Source organism: Danio aesculapii, chromosome 19, assembly GCF_903798145.1.
Source record: "Danio aesculapii chromosome 19, fDanAes4.1, whole genome shotgun sequence".
NCBI lineage: Eukaryota > Metazoa > Chordata > Actinopteri > Cypriniformes > Danionidae > Danio > Danio aesculapii.
This window is the reverse complement of record NC_079453.1, coordinates 27,832,266-27,857,319: the sequence shown is the minus strand read 5'-3', so window position 1 is coordinate 27,857,319 and position 25,054 is coordinate 27,832,266. Positions and strand designations below refer to the sequence as shown.

Here is a 25,054-nt window from a genome sequence, read left to right as displayed (position 1 = left end):
TATATATTAATGCATTTGTTGCTATATTTTATATCTACATGACACACTTAACTAGGGGCTCTAAACCAGTAGAAGGCTTCAGCACAGGGCTGGGCGATTTGGTCTAAAATCAAAATCTCAATTAATTGAACATTTTAACTCGATTACGATTAATGAACGATTATTTTATTTACTTATTTTATGTTTTTGCCCTCATAGTTCACTGACAAGTTTTGTACAGTAAAAAGGCTCACATATTGCAAGTGAGAGATTTTTGAATTAAAGGTGGATTACTTGATTTTAAAATAATAAGTAAACACACACTATCTATTATCTATGATTATTTATTGAACACCAATGCTGAAATTAAAACACACATTGATTAAAACGCGGCTCTCTGCGCCGCACACCCTCGTCACCTATACCTAACTGACAAAATCACAAAGCTTGTGCTTTGTCATTGAGACGAGTAGTTACATTTGTTTTGAGAGGTGTGCAGGTATGCGAAGGCTGCGCCAGACTGTACATGTGCGCTTGGCAGAAGTATAAATTCAGAATAATATAAAAAGTATATATCATAATATAATAACTATAAATTAGCCATGTGACTCCACACACGGTAGGGAAAGAAATCGAAAAAAGTGAACCGGAAAAATTTGATTGATTATAGGTTCTAAATGTCGATTTCGATTACTTTTCGATTAATCGCCCAGCCCTACTTTAGCATAGATTCTAAGATGAAGCAAAAGGACTTAAATTGTTTAAAATAAATCATAGTGTTCTTACAGAGATGTTAATTATAATGTTTATAGCAGTAATTTACCCATTCGTAGACCCACAAAGAATCTGCGCACACAGAAATCCACAGATTTTTAGCCCATCATTGAGTCTGTATTTACTCGTGTAAATGTGTGTAAATTTATATTTATTCAGTTTTTAAATTCATTTCACTAATATTATTGTGATATAATAATAGTAATAATAAAATCATCATGATTTGTTTATAATACAGTTTGTTAAGTCATATTTTCTGTCTTTCAGTAGACATGTCATATGAGAGACTTGCTTTATTTAACAAATATGTTGATCTAATTGGATTTGCATTGTAAGCATTAAATAAAAGTTAAAAAGGTATTATTTTTTTTATTTCATATGTTAAGTTATTAGTTATGATACTCCCAAAATCAATCCGCATAAATCTGCAGATTTTTTACAAAATTCTCTGCAGAAATACTGTAGCTAAAAATGCCCACAGATTCTGTCTGGCCTAAGCATTAGTTACTACTTAAAGCATTAACTAACATTAACTAATAAAGATCATGTTAACATTTTCTCAACTTTCAGTTTCTATTTAAAGAATTTGTCAATTAGTGGTGTGTTTTGTCATTTTTTATTAATGGAATATGTCGATTTAATCTTTAATTCTGCTCGTCACAAATGCAACAAAGAAATGTTAGCAATCTTTGAAAATTTACTCTTAAAAAACAAAAAAACAACTGGTAACATTTTACAATGAGTTTGTAATAGTTAACGCTTTTACTAACATGAAACAACAATGAACAACACATTTATTACAGCATATATTCATCTTTCTTAATGTTGGAACTGTTGGTAAACTGTTAGTTCATATTAACTCAGTGCGTTAATGACAGTTGTTGAACTATGATCAACAATTAATAAATGCTGTACAAGTTTTGTTCATTTATTAAATTACTAACATTTGACAGTTTCTTCTTTTATGCTGATGTGTGTTAAATGTATAAAATATTGAATGATCTTGCACCACCACCTCTCAAACAACGTGTGATTGTCTGCAAGGACATTATAAGATGGACTAGGTCATCGGTTATAGGTGATTGTCAAGTTAAACTCAAAAGAACTGCCAGTCAGAGCAGCAGAAAGATGGAATAAAATACCAGTGCACATTAGAGAGAGCATCACTTTTAATAATTTTAAAACTGTTCTTAAAATTTGGCCTAAAGAAAATCAAAATACGCAACCACTGATTTGATTTCATTTTATTGACAATGATGTAGTGTATGTATTGTACTATATTGTACCATTTAAAAAATGGCTAATATAGCTAACTTTGCTTTATAGCTAACTTTGGCACAACATGTCATGCTGTACATTGTCCCTGTATAAATAAATAAAATAAATACAAATTAAATAAAATTCTTAGATCATGTTAGTAATTATATTTACAAATATTAACTAAAGAAACCTTATTGTAAAGTTTGACCAAAATGTCTTTGTTTATTTTAGTTAATGTTAAACTGAAATCATATCAAATGCTTTTTAAATTCAGAATAATAAATGTATACCTGGAATATGTGACAATTAAACTAGGACAGTTTTTAAATGTAGAAATTTTATAGATGCAAATTATACATCCTGAATTTAATGGAAATTAATAAAACTATTAAAAACAAACTTCCTTTTTCTAATAAACCTAAATATTTCTAGTCAACCTCCAAAATGTGTTATTAATAGTGTTATTAAAAATACCAAATTCGTTATTAATATAAGTGTAAACACTGAAAAACATTCAGTTACTGAAATTTACTATTAAATTACATTAAGAAAGTTTTTATTAAACATATATTAGTTATTACATATAATAACTACTACATGGAATTATATTAATATTAAACAACATTAGTGTTTATGTAAATATTTATTTGAATAAAATGTTCACATCTTGTTTTTGTAACTAAAATCTTTTGAAATGCTGTAGAAATTCCTGTGAGAAGCCTTCTACACTATTTTCAGTTGCATTTCAATAAAACACTGCTGGTATGAAGCAATATACATATTACCCTATCAGTATTGCTTAATATAAAAACTATTAGACAATTTCAGCTCCTCTTCAATCTCAGTATACTGAAAAGCATGCCAGAATGTGTGGTTTTTATGACATTCGGGTTTGATGTTTGATTGAAATGATGGTGTGCAGGTCTGACCTTCTGTGGGCGGTGAGGGGGAACTGCAGAACTCTGGGAAACGCTCTCTTAACATAGACCGCAGCTCACGGTCCAGTTTAGGGTTGTCAAACAGAGGTGCTAGATGACTGAGAGAGCAAGAGAAATTCAGGATACTTATACAGAAAGAATCTCTACACACGAGTGCTGTTCGTGACAAAGTGTGTGTTATACTCACGCTAGAACTCTCTTTTCCATGATAAAGTTGAGAGAGTTGAAGACGCCCTGTCGCACTTGACCCTCAAGAGGTGGGAAAAAGTGTGGGATGATCTAAATGAGAATAGGAGAGCAGGTGAGACTTAAAAACAATAGCTGCTATTCAAAATGCACTTAACTTGAATTAGGCTACTTATTTTTGAGTCAAACAGAATATACAGTAGAAAAGAATGTAGGGTGTAACTTTATTTGACAGGACTAGACTGGCCCTGCGACTTCTGTGATGTGGAAAATGTGGGTGGAATCAAGTCGTAAAAACAGAATTAGCTGTATAATGTGAAATGTGCTTCTCAAAGTAGTGATCATAATTACAACATTAATGAATTATATATACACACACACACACACACACACACACACACACACACACACACACACGAGTGTGTAAAAAAAATACATAAATACATACACAAACACACATACAAATATACATACACACAGTTGAAGTCAGAATTATTGGCCCCCATTTGATTTATTTATTTATTTTTCCCCAAATGAAGTTTAACAAAGCAAGGAAATTTTCACAGCATGTCTGATAATATTTTTTGTTCTGGAGAAAGTCTTATTTCGGCTAGAATAAAAGCAGTTTTCATTTTTAAAAAAACATTTTAAGGACATTTTTTAGCCCCTTTAAGCTACATTTTTTTTTCAATAGTCTACAGAACAAACCATCATTATACAATAACTTGCCTAATTACCCTAACTTGCCTAGCTAACCTTATTAACCTAAGTAAGCCTTTAAATGTCTCTTTAAGCTGTATAGAAGTGTCTTGAAGATTCTTGGTTAATATATTATATTATTATTGGTGTCTTGGTTATTATAAATGAGTTATTAAACTATTATGTTTAGAAATGTGTTGAGAAAATCTTCTCCGTTAAACAGAAATTGGGGGAAATAAACAGGCAGTCTAATAATTCAGGGGGGCTAATAATTCTCACTTCAACTGTATATATACACACACATATACACTTATTTTTGTTTTAATTTTGTTAAAATCTATTAAACAAATTTATTGAATATGATTTCCGAGTACTCAAATTTATGGTAAACATTACAATTAAAAACAGGAAAAAAACAATGCCAATTTAAGAAAATTATTCAGAATTTAGGGAAAATGGATTTAATAGGGCCCTAATTTACTAAATGTATTATTAAAAATCAAATGCTATATCGGCTCACATTATTTAATGAACCTGAGCTAAGATGAAATAAAGCCTGTTTACATTAGGGGTGTCAAAATGAATTGTTTCTTCGGTACACCTCGATGCAGACATGGACAATTCGGTATTGGTTCAGTAATAGATCATAACCGGTTTTTACGTACGGACGCCATTTATCTCATACGTGCTATATTACAGTAGCGTATTATGGCGAGGAAGATGAGGGTGAGTAATTAAAATATTCCAACTACTTAACGCAGAAACTCTGCACAATTCACTGTGTTAGTGTTTGCTGGACAGTCTGAAGTTACAGCAGAAGACCCTATTTCACTGCTATGGAGAAAATGAAAGTAACTGTTACTCATCGGTAGGGTCAGACAGAATCTGCGAACATGTTTTCCTATTTCTGCGAAGAATTTTGTAAAAAATCTGTGGATTTATGCAAAATTATTTTGGGAGTATCATAACTAAAAACTTAAAAAATAATTTTTTTTTAGTTTTTTAACTTTTATTCAATGTTTACAATGCTAATCCATCTAGATCCACTTATTTGGTAAACAAGTCTATCACATAATATCAACTAAAAGACAAAAAATATTACTTTACAAACTATATTGTAAATAAATCAAATGAACACTTTCATATTAGTCAATATTATTACTGAAATTAATTTAAAAACTGAATAAATATAAATTTACACAAATTACACAAGTAAATAAATAGACTTTATGATGGGCCAAAAATCGGCAGATTCCATGTAGGCCTACTTATCGGTGAACAGCGCCACAGCGTTAGAGCCAATTGCAGCCCTTTCAGTTGAGTGCGTGACCAATCACAGGTGTGTAAGGACTCGCTCGACAACACTCAGAAAGCAACTGGGATATTTACATTTGTTTATTTGCTATAAATGCAATCTGTGCTTTTAATTTTGTGTTTTTAAAAGGTACAGTTTAAATATCTGACTGTTTTTATTAAAGGACAAAATTGTATTACAAATAATATATAAATATATTTATAAACTTTAATACAAGAATTGTTGTGCTGTAAAGTAAAATTTTTACATTTTGTATGGACAGCATTGTCAATGCACCGTGATGTCAAATTAAACCGAATCCATGGCATGATAATCGTAACCGAACCAAACAGTTAACCAGTGTAGGTTCACGCCTCTACAATTCATATTGTAAAAAAATTAACTGCTTATTGTTACAAAACATGTATAAAAGTTTGAACATGTATGGATGAATTCTGCACCATTTAAAAAAAAAAAAAAAGCTACTGCTTAATTCTGGTGATCTTATTTTTGTGGTCATTTCCCACAGTAAAGTGAGTGAAATGAACAAGCTCCTAGATGCAGTAAAAAGTGAGAACGTGTTACTCACCCGACACATGAAGTCCAGTAGTGTGGCTGTAATGGCAGGATGTGGCTTCATGGAGTGATGCATTACCAAAATGGCTGGCTCTAAAAAAAGACAAAGAGATAGAGAAGAAAGAAAGAAAGAATCTAATTAAGAATCTGGGTTGAGGCTAAACATGTGGTTTATTCTTATCTGTTTATAAAGTCAAAGCTAAAATGACAAGAAGGACTTCCTTGCTCTCTTACCGATGTTCATTATGCTGTCTTTCTCTGGGTTGAAGAAGAGCCAATCATAGAACAAGGCCAGTTTGGCATTGGATGCAGCAACATTAGACTGCAGGGAGAGATGTGATCGCATTAATATGAACTCCAAACATAACGAAAAAGATGTGCTTTCTAGCGATTCTGGAGTAGTTGCAGATGTCGTATTTTTGAAATTGCTTTCAACAGCCTATTACCGTGCAGGTTGTCAGAAGCCAGCCAATGATGGCCCAGCGGGGCAAAATATCCGAGCTCAGCACTTCATTGGATGGATGAACCACGCCGCATATATAACGAATGAGGTCACAGCGCAGTGATTGGCTCTCAGCTGTGGACAGATACTGCCGTTGAAACCAGTCCTGATAGCGCTTCTGCTGACCAAACCTAACCTGCAGACACAGAAAGGAAGAGCGTTCGACATACAAGTCACAATTATTAATGTGTCAGTTTTTTGTGTGCATTTTTACCCGTGAGGTCATGAACAGCAGCTTGGTCTCCATGTCAGGGGTGAGTCGGCAAGCCAGAAACTTGCGTGAGGTTCTAGAGGTAAGGAGCTGCAATATACCTGAAGGATGGGAAATTTTTTTTTATAAATGTTCATTATTTTAATACTCAATAATCTTGTGTATTCTGTCTATGAATTGCGCTCTTGCACACCTGTGAATTGTGGGCTGAGGGTTTGAGGACTGTGCAGCAGGTCTCGCCACACCAACTCCATCTCGGGAATACGAGCCACATTCTGTAAGAGTCTGACCAGATCCCTCCCGATGATAAAACACTCCATGAACTAAAAATAAAAGAAGAAAAAGAACTTAAACACTTGAAACATATACAAAAATTAGTTTGTTATGGGGGCCAGTTCATGAAAAGCATCCCAAAAGAGGGTCCGAAGAGATGACTTGCAATATAAGTGATGAGATGACAACAGCAATATAAGAGCCCATATGCTGTTTTGACATAGAATATTAGGCAGAATGTAGAACAACATGTTTTCCCAACAAAATGGAGAAAATTAAATACGTGGCTGATTATTTAATTATCGAAATGATTGCACGCAGCCCTAGTGCGCTAAAAAGACCAAAGAACATTTACATAAGATTTGCAAGGTCAATTTTGATTCAATGTTGTCTTTAAATCTGTTGAATAATTGCTCGCAGCCTAATTTAATCACAGCTGGTTCAAGCCCAAGTCACAAGCTAAATCCCAAGTGTTCTCTTGGGAAGTGCTGACCCAGATAAAGACATCACAATCCTGCTTTAGTGCCCTTGAGCGAGACACTTCACCTCAGCCAGCTCCAGAGGGAGAGTTCTCCAAATTAGTGGACGATGAAAAAACTATTTATATTTCATTTTAATTCAGGCTCTTTCTTTTATCTTTTAGTACATTTGGTGAATTTGAAAATGTTGGTATCAAAGTGTTGTATCATGGCTCAATGTGTGTCTAAATCAATGCCAACGTGTGCAAATCTTGGCCAGTTTTTTTGCACAGAAAATATGTGCATATTGTTTTTAGACATCACTGTACTCACCCTCTCTCGGAGCAGCCCGATGCAGAAGTCCACCTCCCTTTGTCTGAGGGGCAGCAGGTTTGTTGTACCATGGTCCACTATGAGCCGCAGGTACGTGTACAAAGACATGGCCACTAACATCCCGCTCTTTAGCACCCACTCCCTGTCCATCACACAGACACAATCTTGAGACTGAATAATAAGCTCACACTGGTCGATTTGCATGGACGTAGTTCACTCCTACAGTGCAGCAGTCACGTCACATGTTGTTTAACTCAAAACTTCTCACCTCTGGTCCACTAAGATGTCCAACACATTCTCTGCCAACCACAGGTTTTTGCTGGAAATGTCTCCCCCTGCGGAGTGACGTATGTTAGATACGCACACATAGGAATACGCTGTAAGTACATAGCATGATTTGCATTTGTGTGTGAACATACCAGCGATCTGTTTCATGAGCGTCATGAGGACTCCATCTGCTCCAATGACTCCACTCTTCACTAGCTCTCTGACCAACCACACCAGCTGCCCACACATAGAAGACAAGCGTTAATATGATGTTTCAGATGTTGCATTTCCTGCATTTTGTGAATGTAAAAAGTTTCACAGATTAAAGTACACAATTTTAAACAGTTACCAACTCCCAAAAGTAGGTTTGAACTGCCTGAAACTTATTTATTTATTTAGGTTTTAATGCCATATCAGCAGCATTGGCTATATTCATGGCAAAAACATATAGTAAATATACAAAATATAATCATATCAGTTTCTTAACAAACATACTTTGTAAAAAATAAAAAATACACAATATATGTCATATACAATCTTTTAGTTTGATCAAAGATAAATACTCTAAAACTGCACCAGAAGACACCTTTTCAAACATTTCACTCGAATAAAAACGTTCTCTATTATCATTTAAAATACACATTCTATTAAAATATGCTTTATCGTCAAAATATTCTTACACAAGTCACAAATCATTTTTTCTTCCCCTTTCAATAAATATGCGTGTGTGAGTCGAGTGTCCAATTTCACATCTCATATGTACTACCTGGTCATGTCTGTTTTCAAAATTATAATCATTTTTTTCATTTACAAATTGATTCCCTTCATACAATTTGTTATTCCTACATTCATCCCATTCCATTAATTTCTCATTAATATACAGATTTAAAACAGGTTTAAAATCAGACACCGGAATTTTACATTCTGTTATCTCTAATAACAGAATGTTCTCTTCTGTTAGCTGCTTTGAACTGCCTGAAACAATTAATCAGTAATTCAATAGTATATGAAATGTATGGGGACATGCTCCCCTATTTTTTTTTTTTTTTATAAAAGATAAATTCCTCCCCCGCATTTTGTTATCGGACAGTTCATGATCATGTTATGCTGAGGTTTTCTTGGAGAAACGTATATAAATGCAGAATGATTTAAAATTCAAAGAGAGTCTATACATGACATTCACGTTTTTATGACAATCAGTCACTCAGTCATGACTGAGTCAGTCATGCCCTATCTTGCACCCGTGCTTCATTCACTATTAATAGAAGTACATTTGAGAGGAGTTCAAATCTGCAAAAAAAGTTCTTCACTTCTTATTCATGAATAGGTCAAGGAGCATAAAGTGGCATGTGGTTTGAATTACTTGAAAAAATACAGATTTTTTTAAAATTGTGGTCTGCCTTACAAAACAAAAAAAAAGTGGATTCATTCCTTTGTGCCATTTACAGTATACTGTATATACACAAAACATGTCAACTATACATTTTAATAAAATATTTGTAATAAACTGCACCTTTAGTGGTACAAAAGCTTGTCACTGGGGTAGTACCATTAAAAGGACACCTTATCCTTTAAAAACGGTAACACAGTAGTAAATTAGACTACCATTATTCACTTTAAAATTAAGCTGTGAAGCTTTTTGTGAAAATATATCATAAGCATACATGCTGATGTACCTCTAAAAGGTTACATTTTTTAACAGAATTCTTTTTTTTTGGAGAGTGCGAAATGCAATGTGCAGTATACAGTACAGAATGTCTATTTCTTCTTTTCTCCGGTTTTGATTCATATTTTTACATGATATTTCACCCCCCATTTTAAAATTATGGTTAAAATCCTGATTCCATACTTCCTTCCAGCATCATTCTTGTTAGTAGATAGCAAATTTGCATAATGCCAATGTCTACTTTGACCCTCAAACACAAGAGATTGAACTGATAGGAAAAAAAACACTGCCGTCATTACAGTTCATAGCACTGTGGTTATAGGTGCTGAGGAAGCATCCAGAGCTGAAATTCAGATATCAGATTTATTCAGATATTCACGTGTTGTAAGCACTGGACCAGACACAACAGACTGGCCTGTCAGTGCGAAGTAGGCTCTCAGTATTAAAATGACAATACAGATTTATGAACTGCAGAATATATTATTTCGGAATCAATATCGCAATGTGCACATACGCAATAATCACATCATAGGTTATGCAATATTGTGTCTGGATTATAGTTGTCCAGCAGCCACAGTTCAAAACACTTTAATTTTATTGAATTGCTTATACAATTAAGACTGTTTAGTGTTATTTTGATTAATTATTTCATTTATTTCTTTATCTGAATAGCAATACTCCCCAGAAAACCATAAAGCACTGTTCATTTTATTACTGTTTAACTTTTTTTATTTATCTACGCGTGTAATTTGCTTGCTATATTTTTTTGCAGTTTTTTTTTAATTCAGTCACCTTTAGAATCATTCTGAAAATAGTGAAATATTTTCAAACAGCACTACCTAAGCCATCTGGTCAAACTGTATTCATATTGCAGTGTGTATGTATGTGTACATGTATACATATATTCTAATATCTTGCACCCTAATGCATATACACGCATATATCGTTGTTTGCAAATATCATTATTAGAAATGGCATATAAAAGCTAATTAAATATATTAATACATTTTGTAATGGAACATAAAATTTTATGGACAATTTACATCAAGCCGGTTTTAAAATAAATCAGGTTTATCATTACAAACAAATCTCATTAGTTTAGCTGTATATCTATTGTAATGAGTTATTGGCACTATTATACAGCTCCTTGACACATAGGTAAATAATATAATATAATATAATATAATATAATATAATATAATATAATATAATATAATATAATATAATATAATATAATATAATATAATATAATATAATATAATATAAGGCTCTTTAAACAAAGCCAACTGGTCAATAAGAATAGAGCAATTTCAAAAGCCAGCTCATTTCTTCCCCACCAGTGCAAATGACATCCGACTGGAACCCACCTGTGTACGGCACACATCCTGCAGCTTAAGAAACTTCTCCATGAGGATCTGATTGATTTTCATGAGTACCACGTTCATGCCGTCACGATTCACCAATGTCAGGTCCCTGTAGCACTGCAGAACACAACGCCATATTAAAGTCATCATAAGAATCAAAACGGACAGGGTTTATGTTGTCAGCACACACTGACTTTCTTGAGGAGAACAATTTATCAGTGTTAATCAAGTTAACTCACAGAAAAAAAAAACGGATTATTTTTAATCAAATCTGAAAATTTGCTTCCACTCTGGAATAACATTCCTTCTCTGATGACATCAGTTTAACAGCTTGTTCAGAATGTCCTTAAAGTTTGCGTGAACAGGAAGCTGCTGAATTTTCATTACGTTTCAGTATGTTCAACTACTTCAAACTGAAACAGAATATTGAGTAGGGGGTGGGGCTTTCTTTGCACATCATTCACTTGTCGGGTGTGGTTAAAAATAATGTGGCTGACATAAACAGAGAAGGACCACCACTCCAAACGCAGAAGCGTATGGTCAAAGTTTGATTGAAGATCATTACCAAAACAAAAACAAAAAATAAAATCGAGTGGATCAACTTACACAGATTAATTATTCACCTAAAGCATAACAATGTGCCATAGCAAAGCACAAATTGTACATTATGCTTTTACGCAGACTTTGACCATTCTCTTAGTTTGCTGAGTGAGACTCTGAGGAATAGCACTAAAATAAAACAAGACCACTGAATACTAGTGAAGTCGTTACAAGCGATCCAGTTAACACAGACTTTAATAGTGGGAAGTGCTTTTATTGCATGTGTATGATTCAAATGTCATGAGCATACCCGCTGTGCTTGTGGAGACTCTGTGAGAAGAAGCATGAAGAGACCCAGACACACCTCCTCATGTTGCTGTGGACCCTTACACACCTGCACACACAATTAGCAAACGCTTTCATAAAAAAAGATTCATCATCATCATCACCATCATCATCATTATCATCACCATCGATAATGGTTCGAAACAAAGTCAATGCATGTAGAATTTTATCAAGTAGTTTTCAGCCACATTTTATTGATTTAATTTTGAATAGAAGACATCAGGGCAATAGCAAGTTACAAGTTTGATTGGAACTTATGTACCTCAAATGATCATCATCGCTCAAATTCATTATCCAGTAAGCCGTGGCTAAAGGTCATTCCGTTCTTCTGTCTAATAAGCCCTAGGCTAAATCTAATGCAGCATACTACTGTTTGAAACGTTTATCATTATATAATGGCCGCTGTTTCGTGTACTATTTTTAAACAGCTGCATGCAGCGTATAGGTCAAAGATGTGACATCACATTTATGGGCCACATCAAAATATATCTGCAAAAGTGTATTTATATACATAGAATATATATTAAATTTAAGTTTAAGGTTTCAAACTACTTTTGCAAAAAAAAAAAAAAAAAAAGAAAAGAAGAAAAAGGTTCCATCTTTTGTTAGCATTGCATGTAAAAACAAAACAGCGTACTTATTTTGACAAGTACTTGTTAAATATATATAGATAGTAATCAAGAGACAAAATGTATCATATGTAAAAGTACAACTAATTAGTGTTTTTTGGCTCCAAAGTAATCTTTAAATAAAATTTTTCAACAGTTCTTGTCCTAAATATGCCTGGACAGATTTTTTTTTTGGTATATAAACTAGTGTTACACAAAATTACATGTTACTTTGTGTCTTCTGTAAAGTCTAATATCCTTATTTTTGTTTATAAGAATTAAACAGGACACATTATTATATGCAAAAATTTGTAAGGTGTATTTCACATTGTTTTTTCACAACAGCTATGACAAACTATAATTGCAGATTTTTAAAAGTAATAATTATATTCATCTCGAATCTATTTGTTTAAAATATATTCAACATTTAGAAAAGATTAAGTGTCAAATCAGCATATAAAATAATTTCTGAAGATTGTAAAATTATCATTTAATAAAGCATTTTACTTTATTTAAAGTAAAATAAAGTAATGAAGTAAATGAGTTATTTTAATTAGTAAAATATTTTACACTATTACTGTCACCAATGTATTTGTGACCAAAAAAGTTCAAAAACATCTAGAAATCATACTGATAGTTAATTTCAAAATTCAAAGTGTAATAGGTATTTATTAAAACAAACATTGGTGACAAATCTTTGAGTGCTTCATAATATGTAGTAAATGTTTCACTGCAATAATCAATAATGCAGTCTGGTATGCTCTGAAGTGCATGTAAAACTAGACCCTTCTGCCACAATTATATTCTTAGTATGGTAAACTAATGTTTAAATTATAGCTGCATTCTATGCCAAGCAATAGTTATAGTACTTTTTATACGCATGTTGACAACACGAACATGCAGATATAGTAAGTTATATGGACAAAGAGTTTTCTCTATTAGAAACCAAAAATACCTTTAAGTAGGTAATTAAATATTTTAAAGGCAGACAAATAAACTAGAAACAAAAAACTATTCTACAGACATTTTTACTAACATCACATTTACCAACACTGGGTTGTTTGAAAAGTTCCCTGAAAAACATACACTAAAACATTTTAAAATGTTGAATATTCATTGATATTTATATTACGGTGTTGTATTCTGATTTTTTAAAGACTCATTTGTTTGATCTATTGTGTTTTCAGTTTGAGAAAAGTCCTTTATACATAAAAGTGAATTATTATTAATAAAATAAGTCTAATTTGAAATTCCATTTTATTTCTAGGTGTTTATGATGTGTTATAATAAGAAAGTATAATTGATAAACACTCACATGAGCAGTGAGGGCATCATTGGCTTCCCGCTCTGACAGTCCATTGGTTATAGATGTGGTGATGCTCATACACCTCTCCAAGCGCTGAAACACACACACAAACAGAGGTGAGCACATTGCAGAGCAAAATATGTGCAAACATGCATATTATGCCAAAAAAATAACACTGCAGATCTCAACAAATAATACATAAACACCCTAATCCCTGAGTAAGAACATGACTTTCTAACAGTTTAACAGCTTTCCAGGCAGATGCACAGTCAGTGACACCATCAGCTGTCATGTTCTACATGTATGACATGATAACATCAGCACACATCATGTTTACATCGCTTCCACAGCTCCTCTTTTTCCATTTAAATGCTCTTATGTGGTATTAAAAGGCTACAAAGGGCATTCCTGGAACTATGCTCCCTAGTTCTGACGGATCTTACAAGTCTGATAGTGTCAACTTCTCCATTCGGGCTGTCTCTTTTGTTATTGCACTTAGTTTTCGGTATGTTTTTCTTCGCAAGTGTGTGTTGTGAAGGACGAACTGACACATGTATGCTGATGGCCGATGGGAATGAGTCGATCCCTACCTCCTCCAGCTCATCTTTGGCGTCCAGGCTGGTGGACACCAGAAGGCGACCCTGCGCTTTACCCTTAGCCGGCGAGGGCTCCATCTCCTCCCGCCTCGCTGCGCCCACACACACGGGACCAGACGGGGGTTTAGGGCGCTGTTTGAACCCCTTCTCTCACTGTTTAGGTGGGTCTGTGGGGCTTATGAAATGGTTAACCCTCTCTCCGCCCAGTCCTAGGCGCCCACAGTGTGTTTACGACTCTTATTTCGCCACCTTCGCGCTACCACTCCAGTGTTTCCACAGTGTCCGACTGTAACAATTCAACTTCCGCAGGGCATGGTGGCCTAGCGGAAGTGTTCCGATCGCGGAGGGAAGGCGGAGCGATACGACTCATTTATACCAATCGCGTGCGGGATATTTTGATTGGCGTCGTCTTTGACCAATCTGAGGAACGGCTCTGTCAGAGAGACCCGTTAGACAAAAAGAAGCCCGTGCAACTTGACATGAACGCCGCTTCAGTATAAACATGTGGAAACAAACTCAGACAGACTCAGTAAACAATGAGGACAGGATGTAGTATCTAGAACCTGGAGAAATACGTATAGACTTCTAATTTTGTATGCAACGGACGTTTAATCGCAGGGGGTCTCCTCTAAATAGCAAGCAGTATTATTTGAATACTTTTTCATAAGAACACATTAACAACAAAATAAGGAAAATATATATCTATACTAATAATAATGTTAACATAAAATTTATTTATAGCCTAGACGACTATTTAAAGTGGTTACATAAAAATTATTGTTATTAGTAATTTTAATATATCTATACTGTATGCCACAGCTTTCTAAAAAATGGATAAATAAAAAAACAACAACAATATTCATCATCAATTATGTTTAATAGGCTATTTTTAAGTTAAATAGTAGGCCTAACTAAGACTAACTTTAAAACAAATGATATAAAAGCACTATATATCTAGTCTTGTGATGATGCCACTAAATATAAACATTAATATTAAATATAATCTACCTAATGTGCATATACTAATATTGTAACTTATGTATTAACAACAAAAGAAAAAGAACAATAATAATCATGTAAAAAACATGCAAACTCTACACAGAAACAATGAGGCTGGAAGTAGTATTTAGAACCTGGAGAAATACATATGGACTTGTAAATTTGTATGCAAGACATTTCATAGCACGGGGGTCTCCTCTAAATAGCAAGGAACATTATTTGAATACTTTTTCATGTGAACACATTAACAACAAAATCAGGAAAATGTATCTGTGCTAATAATAAAGTTAATATAAAAGTCATTCATAGTCTAGATGAATTGTTACATCAATATTATTGTAATTAATAATTGTGATATTAGTAACATTGTAAAATCTCTACTGTATACCACAGCTTTCTAAAAAAGGATGAATAAAATAACAATATTCATCATCAATTATATTTGATAGGCTATTTCTAAGTTCAATATTAGGCCTAACAAAGACTAACTTTAAAACAAATGATATAAAAGCCCTAAATATTGTGATGATGCCATTAAATATAAACATTAATATTAAACATATTGTGTATGTTTTTATACTGTAACGTATGTATTAACAGCAAAAGAACAATAATAACCATTTTATAACAATTACATGAATAGAGCTAATATAGAAAACCAATTGAAGATTTCAGATGCAAAAACCTCTACATGCCATCTGAAATCTTCTTCAGAAATTAGTATTTTTCTCAACATCCTGTGTTTATGTTCAGTTATTTCAATTTAAATGCAATGAAAATAAGCTATTTTTTGCCATAAAAGTGAAAATACTGAACCTACACACAGGAGCCTGAGAAAAATGCTACTTTTAGAAGAAAATCCGCATCTGAACTCTTCAATTATAAGCAAGTACATTACAGTTATTCCTGTACATCAATATTGCAATGAACCAATGTGATATCAAGACAAAATTCCATACATCATTCATTTTCCTTCGGCTTAGTTCCTTTATTCATCAGGGGTTGCCGCAGCGGAATAAACCACCAACTTATCCAGCATATGTTTTACACAGTGGATGGCCTTCTAACTGCAACCCAGTACTGGGAAACATTCATACACACTCATTCACAAACATACACTATGGCCAATTTAGACTGTAGGGCAAATGGAAGGAAACCCATGCGAACTCGGGGAGAACATGCAAACTCCACGAAGAAATGCCAACCGACAGCGACCTTCTTGCTGTGAGGCGACAGTGCTAACTGCCATCGCGTCGCTCCCTCTATACATCACAGTTTACTAAAAAACTAATTAATATAATAGATAATAATAATAATTTTATAAATACTAACTTATTATCTGCAGATATTTAATTTCAGTTAAATAATTCTGAAGCCACTAAATATAATATAAAATTTACAACTATATAAAGGCACTATAATCCTATAAATATAGACTTTTGCTGAAGCCACTAAATACATCTACAGTCTCAGAAATAAAGGTATGCGAGCTGTCACTGGGATGGTACCTTTTTGAAAGGTACACATTTGTACTTAAAGGGTCCATAATGGTACCTTAAAACTATTTTTTAGTACCTACAAATTTTAAGAGGAACACTTTTGTACTTTTTAGGTACTAATATGTACCCTTGAGGTATTAATATGGACCTTTTAGGTACAAATTTGTACCTTTTGAAAAGGTACCACCTTAGTGACAGCTCGCGCACCTTTATTTCTTAAAATGTATATATTTTTCATTCATTCTAATTTTAATGTATCTCATATTTTATAATTACATATATATATATATATATATATATATATATATATATATATATATATATATATATATATATATATATATATATATATATATATATATATATATATATATATATATGCTAAAAATCATTTAAAGTAACATTTAAATATAGTTCAAAGAAATTTAAATACATTTTTGGCAGTGTTCAAATGATAAAACAAGACACATTAATAACAAAGGTTTCATATATTAACAAATGTCAATGTCTCAATATTAACGGTCTCTCGCTTAATATTAAACATAATCTATCTAATGTGTTTGCACCAATATTGTAACTAATGTATTAAAAACAAAAGAAAAAAAACAATAATAACCATTTTATAACAATTACATTGACAGAGCTAACATAGAAAAGCAATTATAAGCAAGTAATACTTTACAGTTAATCTTGTACATCAATAATGCAATGAACAAATGTGATATCAAGACAAAATTCCATATATCAGTTAACTAAAAACTAATTAATATAATAGATAATAATAATAATTTTAATAACTTTATAAATACTAGTATATTATCTGAAGCTACTAAATATAAAAATAACAACTATATAAAGGTACTAAAGATCTTATAGCTTTTTGCTGAAACCACTACATAGACATCTATCTATATACTTTTCATAAAATTATAATGAATGTTTTTCGTATTATATAATTATATATTAACAGTATAAGATATATAATGTAAAATGTATTAATATAAATATAATATAAAATGTATTAATAATATGCTAAAAAGTGACTTGTAGTAACATCTAAATATAATTCAAATAAATTTAAATACATTTTTGGCATGTTTAAATGATAAAACAAGACGTATTAATAAGACTATAAAGAAAAAAGGTTTCACATATTAACAAATGTCAATTTATCTCAACTTTAACAGTGTCTCTCTTTATATCTTAAATGACCAGTACTTACCTTCTTAGATGTTTATTTTCATTAAAAGAATACAACTACCACATTAATGTACGCCACTGAACACACACAAATCTTTTAAGATGGCTCAGTGTTTTTAATGTGTTTATTTTACATAAACCCTCCAACATAAAAAACAATAATCAATTTAAACTTCACTTGAAGACTTTGTAGTAATATATAGCAATATCACCCACAGACCCAGCAATTCAAACCGCGCACAGAAGACAAATAAAACAAAACAATCATACATATATATGCCTTCCCAACAGGAAAGCAAGAAGAGCTGCTTCTTAAAGACTGTACACCTGATATGTAAGGCAAACAGTTTAAGACCCAAAATATTCCTAGATTTACTCATCATAATTGCATTTTTAAGAATTAAAGTAACAATTACAATAGAGATCTCAGCAGTTTTTGCTAGTAAGAGTGCAATTTAGACAGCTTTACAAATCAATTATACTAGTAATTCACTGCTCCACTTGGCTTGTACTGTATCTGGTTAACTTTTTATATTCTCATATCATGTCTAAAACCACGTTTCTTGATGAATTTAACACGTTTGTGAGCTTGCGATCCTCTGCCGTTTGTCGTTGCTATGGGCACTGTCAGCTGTATCTACATATATGCGGTGGTCAAGTTTCAAAATAGTTGAACCACACACGTTTCAGGCACACACAATAGCACACACGATGGTAACTAACTAATTCCTAAGGAACATTATTGCCACATATTGAATTTCACAAATATGGTTTCCCATTTCAGTCATTTCATTATTATATCGTAACAATCATTTTAAGATCTGTGCAGTTTTAGTCATTGGTTAAATGACTTTATTCAGGTGTCCACATACACAAAGAAAACATAATAGACCGTCTAATTGTAGGATTAAGTGTAATAAACTTAGGATCTTAATATTATCATACTTGGCTTTGTTGTAAAATATAAAAGCAAACAACATTGCGTCACATTAAAATTAATTACTATAGTTAATCATTTAAACAATTTATAATATAGTTATAAACTGATTATCTTAACTGATTATAAACTACTATGTTTAGCTAAGCTGTAGAAACTGTTAGTAATATATATATATATATATATATATATATATATATATATATATATATATATACACACACACACACAAACACACACACACACGCACGCACGCACGCACGCACGCACGCACGCACGCACGCACACACACACACACACACACACACACACACACACACACACACACACACACACACACACACACACACACACACACATATATATATATATTATTAACAGTTGCTACAGTTTAGCTAAATATAGTAGTTATATGTTATATATATATATATGTATATATTATTATTATTTTTTTATTATTATTAATTATTAGCAGTTAATTTGTTTGTATTGCTAAATTTATTACAACTATAATTATAAAAAATTACCAGTACTTTATGGTTTAAAAACAATATATTTCTTACTATAAATGGCTATAGTATTTAATGTGGAAATTGGGAAATCATTATTAAAAAGTTATTAGGAAATTAAGCAAATAAATACTATTAAATCACTTAAGTAAAATATTAATATATGTTATTTATTACATGTAAAAAGATTTTTATTACATATAAAGATGTATTATTGCCTATATTAACTTGCTATCATTTCCTTCAATATAAATGAATCCATTATATAAATTAAACCAGTCCAAATGAGATCGTTCAGCAAGGTCAGCACACGAGTATCTGCTATATTGACTCTGTCAGATAATAATGACTGATCATATGATGACTGAAAGAAAACTGTTCAGTCATATTGAATGGCGATCGGAAACAACGCTCCCCATTCGCCCGTCTAGATCGCAATATTTGTGAAATAGTAAACACTATTGTTTATTGTGCGCAATATTTATTAACAGTATATATAAAAATATATTGATGATGATGTCTGAGAATACGTTAATAACATTAACATCCGTCGTAACCATATAGGGTTTGCCTAGATCGTGTGTGCTTGATTGTGTGTGCCTGAAACATGTGTGGTTCTGCGGGCCTGCAGCTGGATATTATTGGGGAATAGTTTAACTTTTGCCACTGTGTGGATTCTGTCTCATGCTAAACGCAGTCGACCAATTTCAACAGACCAATCCTGCAGATTAGCATCGTGCTAAGGAGGTGTTTGGGAACAAATGAATTGCTGAAGAAATCATATGAGAATCTTTGGGATAATCAGGTAATACATGCATATTGTAAGACAATGAAAGTGTTTTTTGACCTTGCATGCATATCAGCCTGTTGTTGGAGACCCCTAAAACCAAAATTATCAATTTTTAATGCAAAACAGGGGCTCTTTGAGTCAACGAGTTTACTCACTTTTTTTTTTTTTTTAAGTAAAGCATCTAATCACTTTTTACAGTGTCAAAATTCCAATTAAATTACAATTAAACAGTAATCGTTATAATTAGAGAGCTCTCTAAATTAATTTGTATTTATATTAAGATCTATTAGACTTCTCCATTCATTAATTTCAGTTGTTACCAGTGAAAATTCTAATTTCACAGCTCAGTTCTTACTAGTGAAAACACAAATACATTTGAATTAATAAAAACATGAAATATATGAATATTTGCAGAGCTCTGTACCTGAATTATAGAGCGCTTAAATTATAATATAGTTATTAATAAGTAGGTATGCATCAAATAATTATCATCTGAAACCTGAAAATGGCCAAATAATCATTTTTGGCATCAGAAAATTAGGTGATTCCATACTTATATACTCTAAAGCAGTGTTTCCCAACCCTGTTCCATGGAGACACACCAACAATACATATTTTGGCTGATCTGATCCATTCATTTCAGGTTTTGAAGTCTCTTCTAATGTTCTGATGAGTAATTCAGGTGTGTTTGATTTGGGAGAGGTTGAAAATGTGTACTGTTGTGGTGCCTTCAGGAACAGGGTTGGGAAACACTGCTCTAAAGAAGATAAACAGCCGACAATATAAGCCTAATATAAGTACATCGTCGAAAGTTTAAAATAGCTCAATATTCTGCTCTGTGGATATTCCGCCCATACTTATCTATGCAGGAAGCATACATCCCGTAAAATGACACCTCCTGACTTGAATAAAATATTGTTTTTATTTGTTTATAATTTAAGTTATTGATTAAAAATTTTAAAGTCTTACAAAATTACTTTTATTATCATTATATTTATTATTAAAAAAATTTAAGAAAATATTAAATAATTATTTTTTAAATTTCAGAATTTTCAGTTTGGCCCAGAATTTTCATCTGGGTGCATCCTTACTAAGAAGAATTGATTTTTAGAGTTCTCTAATTGCCATTGTTACTCGGAAGAATTTGATTGTTAGGGTCTCTAATTTAATTCTTACTAGTAAAAATGCTGTATTGACAAGCAACGCTATGAACATTTTAGGCTAAAACGGCTTGTAATAGACATGATCAGTCAGAATGCTCATGACACTGAATGTCCATACGGCGCATTGCTACAGTTTGACTGACCGCTGAAGATAAATGATGCGGAAATAAACAACAACATTGTTTTTATTTACATCTGGGCTAGACGTTCATGTTTATTTCAAAAATTGAGCAGCGTGATAATCAGAGCTTTTTTAAATGCCATTGGCCTGTTTCTAGGGCGTTCTAAAAATGGATCAAAAGGTTTGGGATTGTGAAAATGTAATGGTTCAGCTTGTGTCATCGCAACTGGAAAAAGTTTCTGTCTGCATCCTCATTATCTGGTGGATTTAGACAGCACAATCTGTGAAAGGTTTTCTGAAATGTGCGATTTGACTTGATTTTAAACTTGACATTTGCTTTGTTCTGGATTGAGTTTGGCATTGCTGGGATTTTATGAAGCACACTGCTGTGAAATATTAAGTGCATATACATGTTGATTTGATAGATGATCTACACAACACAGTGAGCTGATAAATGTTGAAAAGTAAGGATGTTTTTGATGATATCATACTGCCTTTCAAGCTCTGAACCAGAACCCTGATATTTATTATTATTAAAACTATGTATCACAAATATACTGAATTAAAGTGGACCTATTAGTCAAAAATCCCTTTTATAAGAGGTTTAAGAGGTTTACACTTGATAAAAACAGTCTGTAAAGATTCTCCCTTTGTACATGCCATCAGAGGGGACAAGCCCCGCCCATTAGTGACTATGCTTCCCTCATTAGTAGAGGATGTTAGTCTTGTTTTTGAATCTGCCCCTATGCTGACACGTAAGCTTTTGTAGGGCTGGGAGCACAATCTCATTTGAATTTAAAGCGACACTCATCAAAATGGCACCATTAGGATCAAAGCCTAAATGGGGCAGTTTATAAGAGTTATAAAACATAGTTTGTGTGGTATTTTGAGCTGAAACTTTACATACACACACTAGGGACATAGACTTATTTTACATCTTGTAAAAAGGGGAATAATAGGTCCCCTTTAGGGCCTGTTTACATCAAGTATGATAATTATTAATATTGAAAAAGTTTCACAAAAGTGTTTGAAATGTTAACGTAAGAACACTGTGAGTCAACAGCTTGTTGTAAACTTTAAACAACCCCTAACTTTCTGTGAGAATTTGTTGTTTTGTATTTAAAAGACTGGGGATGTAGCTGGAAAAATCTAAATGATAATTCAGTTTAATGACAATAAAATGAAAGCTTATGCAATCCTAATGATAATGCCAAAAGAGCTATTCAGTATTAAAGGGGATAGTTCACCCAAAAATGACAATTTACTCACCCTCAAGTGATTCCAAACCTTTATGAGTTTCTTTGTTCTGTTGAAAACAAAAGAAGATGCTGGTAACCATTGATTTCCACAATATTTGTTTTTCTTACTTTAGAAAGTCAATGGTTACTGGTTTATAACATTTTTCAAAATATCTTCTTTTGTGTTGAAGAAAGAGACTCAAAGAGGTTCTTGAAAAGTGAAGGGTTTGTAAATGATGACATCATTTTCCATTTTGGGTGAACTATCCCTTTAAATGGCAATGTCAGTGCAAAGAATTATTTCAAAATGTTGAATCAAATTAACTTTACAAGAAATGTCAACTGACATTGCACTTAAATATCAATTGTTATTTCATATAACTTAAAAATTAAGTTGAATGATGATTTACTCATTTCTTTAATCATTATTGTTGTCTATATAGTTATCGTTTTTTGTGTGAACAGGCATTAACTCCTTCAGCAAGTAATAACTGATCATTGGTCCTTTATGTACATATAATTCTAAGCAATAAATGTGGAATTTGAAGAGACAAATGTTCAAATGCCAGCAGCTTTAACAGATAAATGAAGTATACATTTGAATTGTCTACACATTTTGCTGTTTGCACCATTATATTATTTTAATATAGACTGTGAATCACATACTTTTTTGTTCTTGATATTTAGAAATAGATTAAAGTGATTTTTTTTAATCACAACCGACACTATTGTTCAAATGTTTGGGCTAGGTAGGATTTTTTAAATCTCTACTAGAATGCATTAAAAGCAAAACTGTAAAATGATTACAGTTTTCAGTTTGGATATACACTGACCAGCCACTTTATTAAGTACACCTTACTTTATTAAGTACACCTTACTTTATTAAGTACACCTTACTTTTGCCTTCAGAACTTTCTTAATGCTTCGTGGCATAGATTCAACAAGGTACTGGAAATATTCCTCAGAGATGTTGATCCATATTGACATGATAGCATCACACAGTTGCTGCAGATTTGTCGGCTGCACATCCATGATGTGAATCTCCTGTTCCACCACATCCCAAAAGTGCTCTATTGGATTGAGGTCCGGTGACTGTGGAGGCCATATGATTACAGTGAACTCATGTTCAAGAAACCAGTTTGATTACTAGTCCAACATTGGCTGCCTCCACATAATTTGGACACGTACAAGTGGTTGGTAAAACTTCAGGACATTATAATGTTGGAATTATCCACAGCTCGAGTGAACTTGGTAAAAATGAGTACATTAAAGATCTGGACTTCAGCTGCTGACAAAATCTCCTTGTTTATTGCACAAAGCAATGATCAGGATCCAGAATGATAGCCTTACTTTCTGTAATTGATACTTGAAACTGTTTTTAGTTTTTCTGTTAACTTTTATTCATTAGATACCCCAGTTTCAAGAGACCGCAGGGGAGGGGGGTGTGGGTATTTGAATTGATATATTTCATTATATAGCTTTTTTCAACCTGGATGTTTTGTTAACAATTAAAAAAAAAAAAAAGAAACCAGTCTGAGATGATTCATGCTTTATGACATGGCACATTATCCTGCTGAAAGTAGCCATCAGAAGTTGGATACACTGTGGTCATAAAGGGACGGACATGATCAGCAACAATACTCAGGTAGGCTGTGGCATTGACACGATGCTCAATTGATACTAATGGGTCAAAGTGTGCCAAGAAAATATCCCCCACACCATTAAACCACCACCACCAACCTGAACCGTTGATAGAAGGCAGGATGGATCCATGCCTTCATGTTGTTGATTCCAAATTCTGACCCTACCATCCGAATGTCGCAGCAGAAATCAAGACTCATCAGACCAGGTAATGCTTTTCCAATCTTCTTTTGTCCAATTTTGATGAGCCTGTGTGAATTGTATCCTCAGTTTCCTGTTAGCTGACAGAAGTGGCATCCGGTGAGGTATTCTGCTGCTGTAGCCCATCCGCCTCAAGGTTCAATGTTTTGTGCGTTCAGAGATGCTCTTCTGCATACCTCGATTGTAACAAGTGCTTATCTGAGTTACTTTTTATCAGCTCAAACCAGTCTGGCCATTCTCCTTTGACCTCTGGCATCGACAAGGCATTTGTGCCCACAGAACTGCCGCTCACTGAATATTTTCTCTCTTTCGGACCATTCTCTGTAAACGCTAGAGATGGTTATGCGTGAAAATCCCATTAGATCAGCAGTTTCTTAAATACTCAGACCAGCCCGTCTGGCACCAACAACCAAGCTACATTCAAAGTCACTTAAATCCCCTTTCCTCCCCATTTTGAGGCTCGGTTTGAACGGCAGCAGATCGTCTAAACCATGTCTACATGCCTAAATGCATTGAGCTGCTGCCATGTGATTGGCTGATTAGAAATTTGCATTAACGAGCAGTTAAACAGCTGTACCTAA

At 33.0% G+C, this 25,054-nt stretch overlaps 1 protein-coding gene across 1 annotated transcript in view; it reads right to left on the bottom strand.

The window, feature by feature from the left end:
- The window catches only part of ints3 (integrator complex subunit 3), a 30,293-nt gene extending 15,802 nt beyond the window's left edge, over positions 1-14,491 (bottom strand). Inside the window, exons 1-14 of the mRNA XM_056480021.1 lie at positions 14,170-14,491; positions 13,589-13,672; positions 11,631-11,714; positions 10,784-10,897; positions 7,903-7,987; positions 7,752-7,818; positions 7,484-7,625; positions 6,613-6,742; positions 6,423-6,520; positions 6,153-6,344; positions 5,941-6,028; positions 5,720-5,799; positions 3,139-3,230; positions 2,943-3,049 (exon numbers count right to left, since the gene is read on the bottom strand). Of these exons, the coding sequence (XP_056335996.1) occupies positions 2,943-3,049; positions 3,139-3,230; positions 5,720-5,799; positions 5,941-6,028; positions 6,153-6,344; positions 6,423-6,520; positions 6,613-6,742; positions 7,484-7,625; positions 7,752-7,818; positions 7,903-7,987; positions 10,784-10,897; positions 11,631-11,714; positions 13,589-13,672; positions 14,170-14,253 (1,447 nt within the window). The 5' untranslated portion in view covers positions 14,254-14,491. The remainder of the gene's footprint in view (positions 1-2,942; positions 3,050-3,138; positions 3,231-5,719; positions 5,800-5,940; positions 6,029-6,152; positions 6,345-6,422; positions 6,521-6,612; positions 6,743-7,483; positions 7,626-7,751; positions 7,819-7,902; positions 7,988-10,783; positions 10,898-11,630; positions 11,715-13,588; positions 13,673-14,169) is intronic.
- Positions 14,492-25,054: the final 10,563 nt, after the last annotated feature.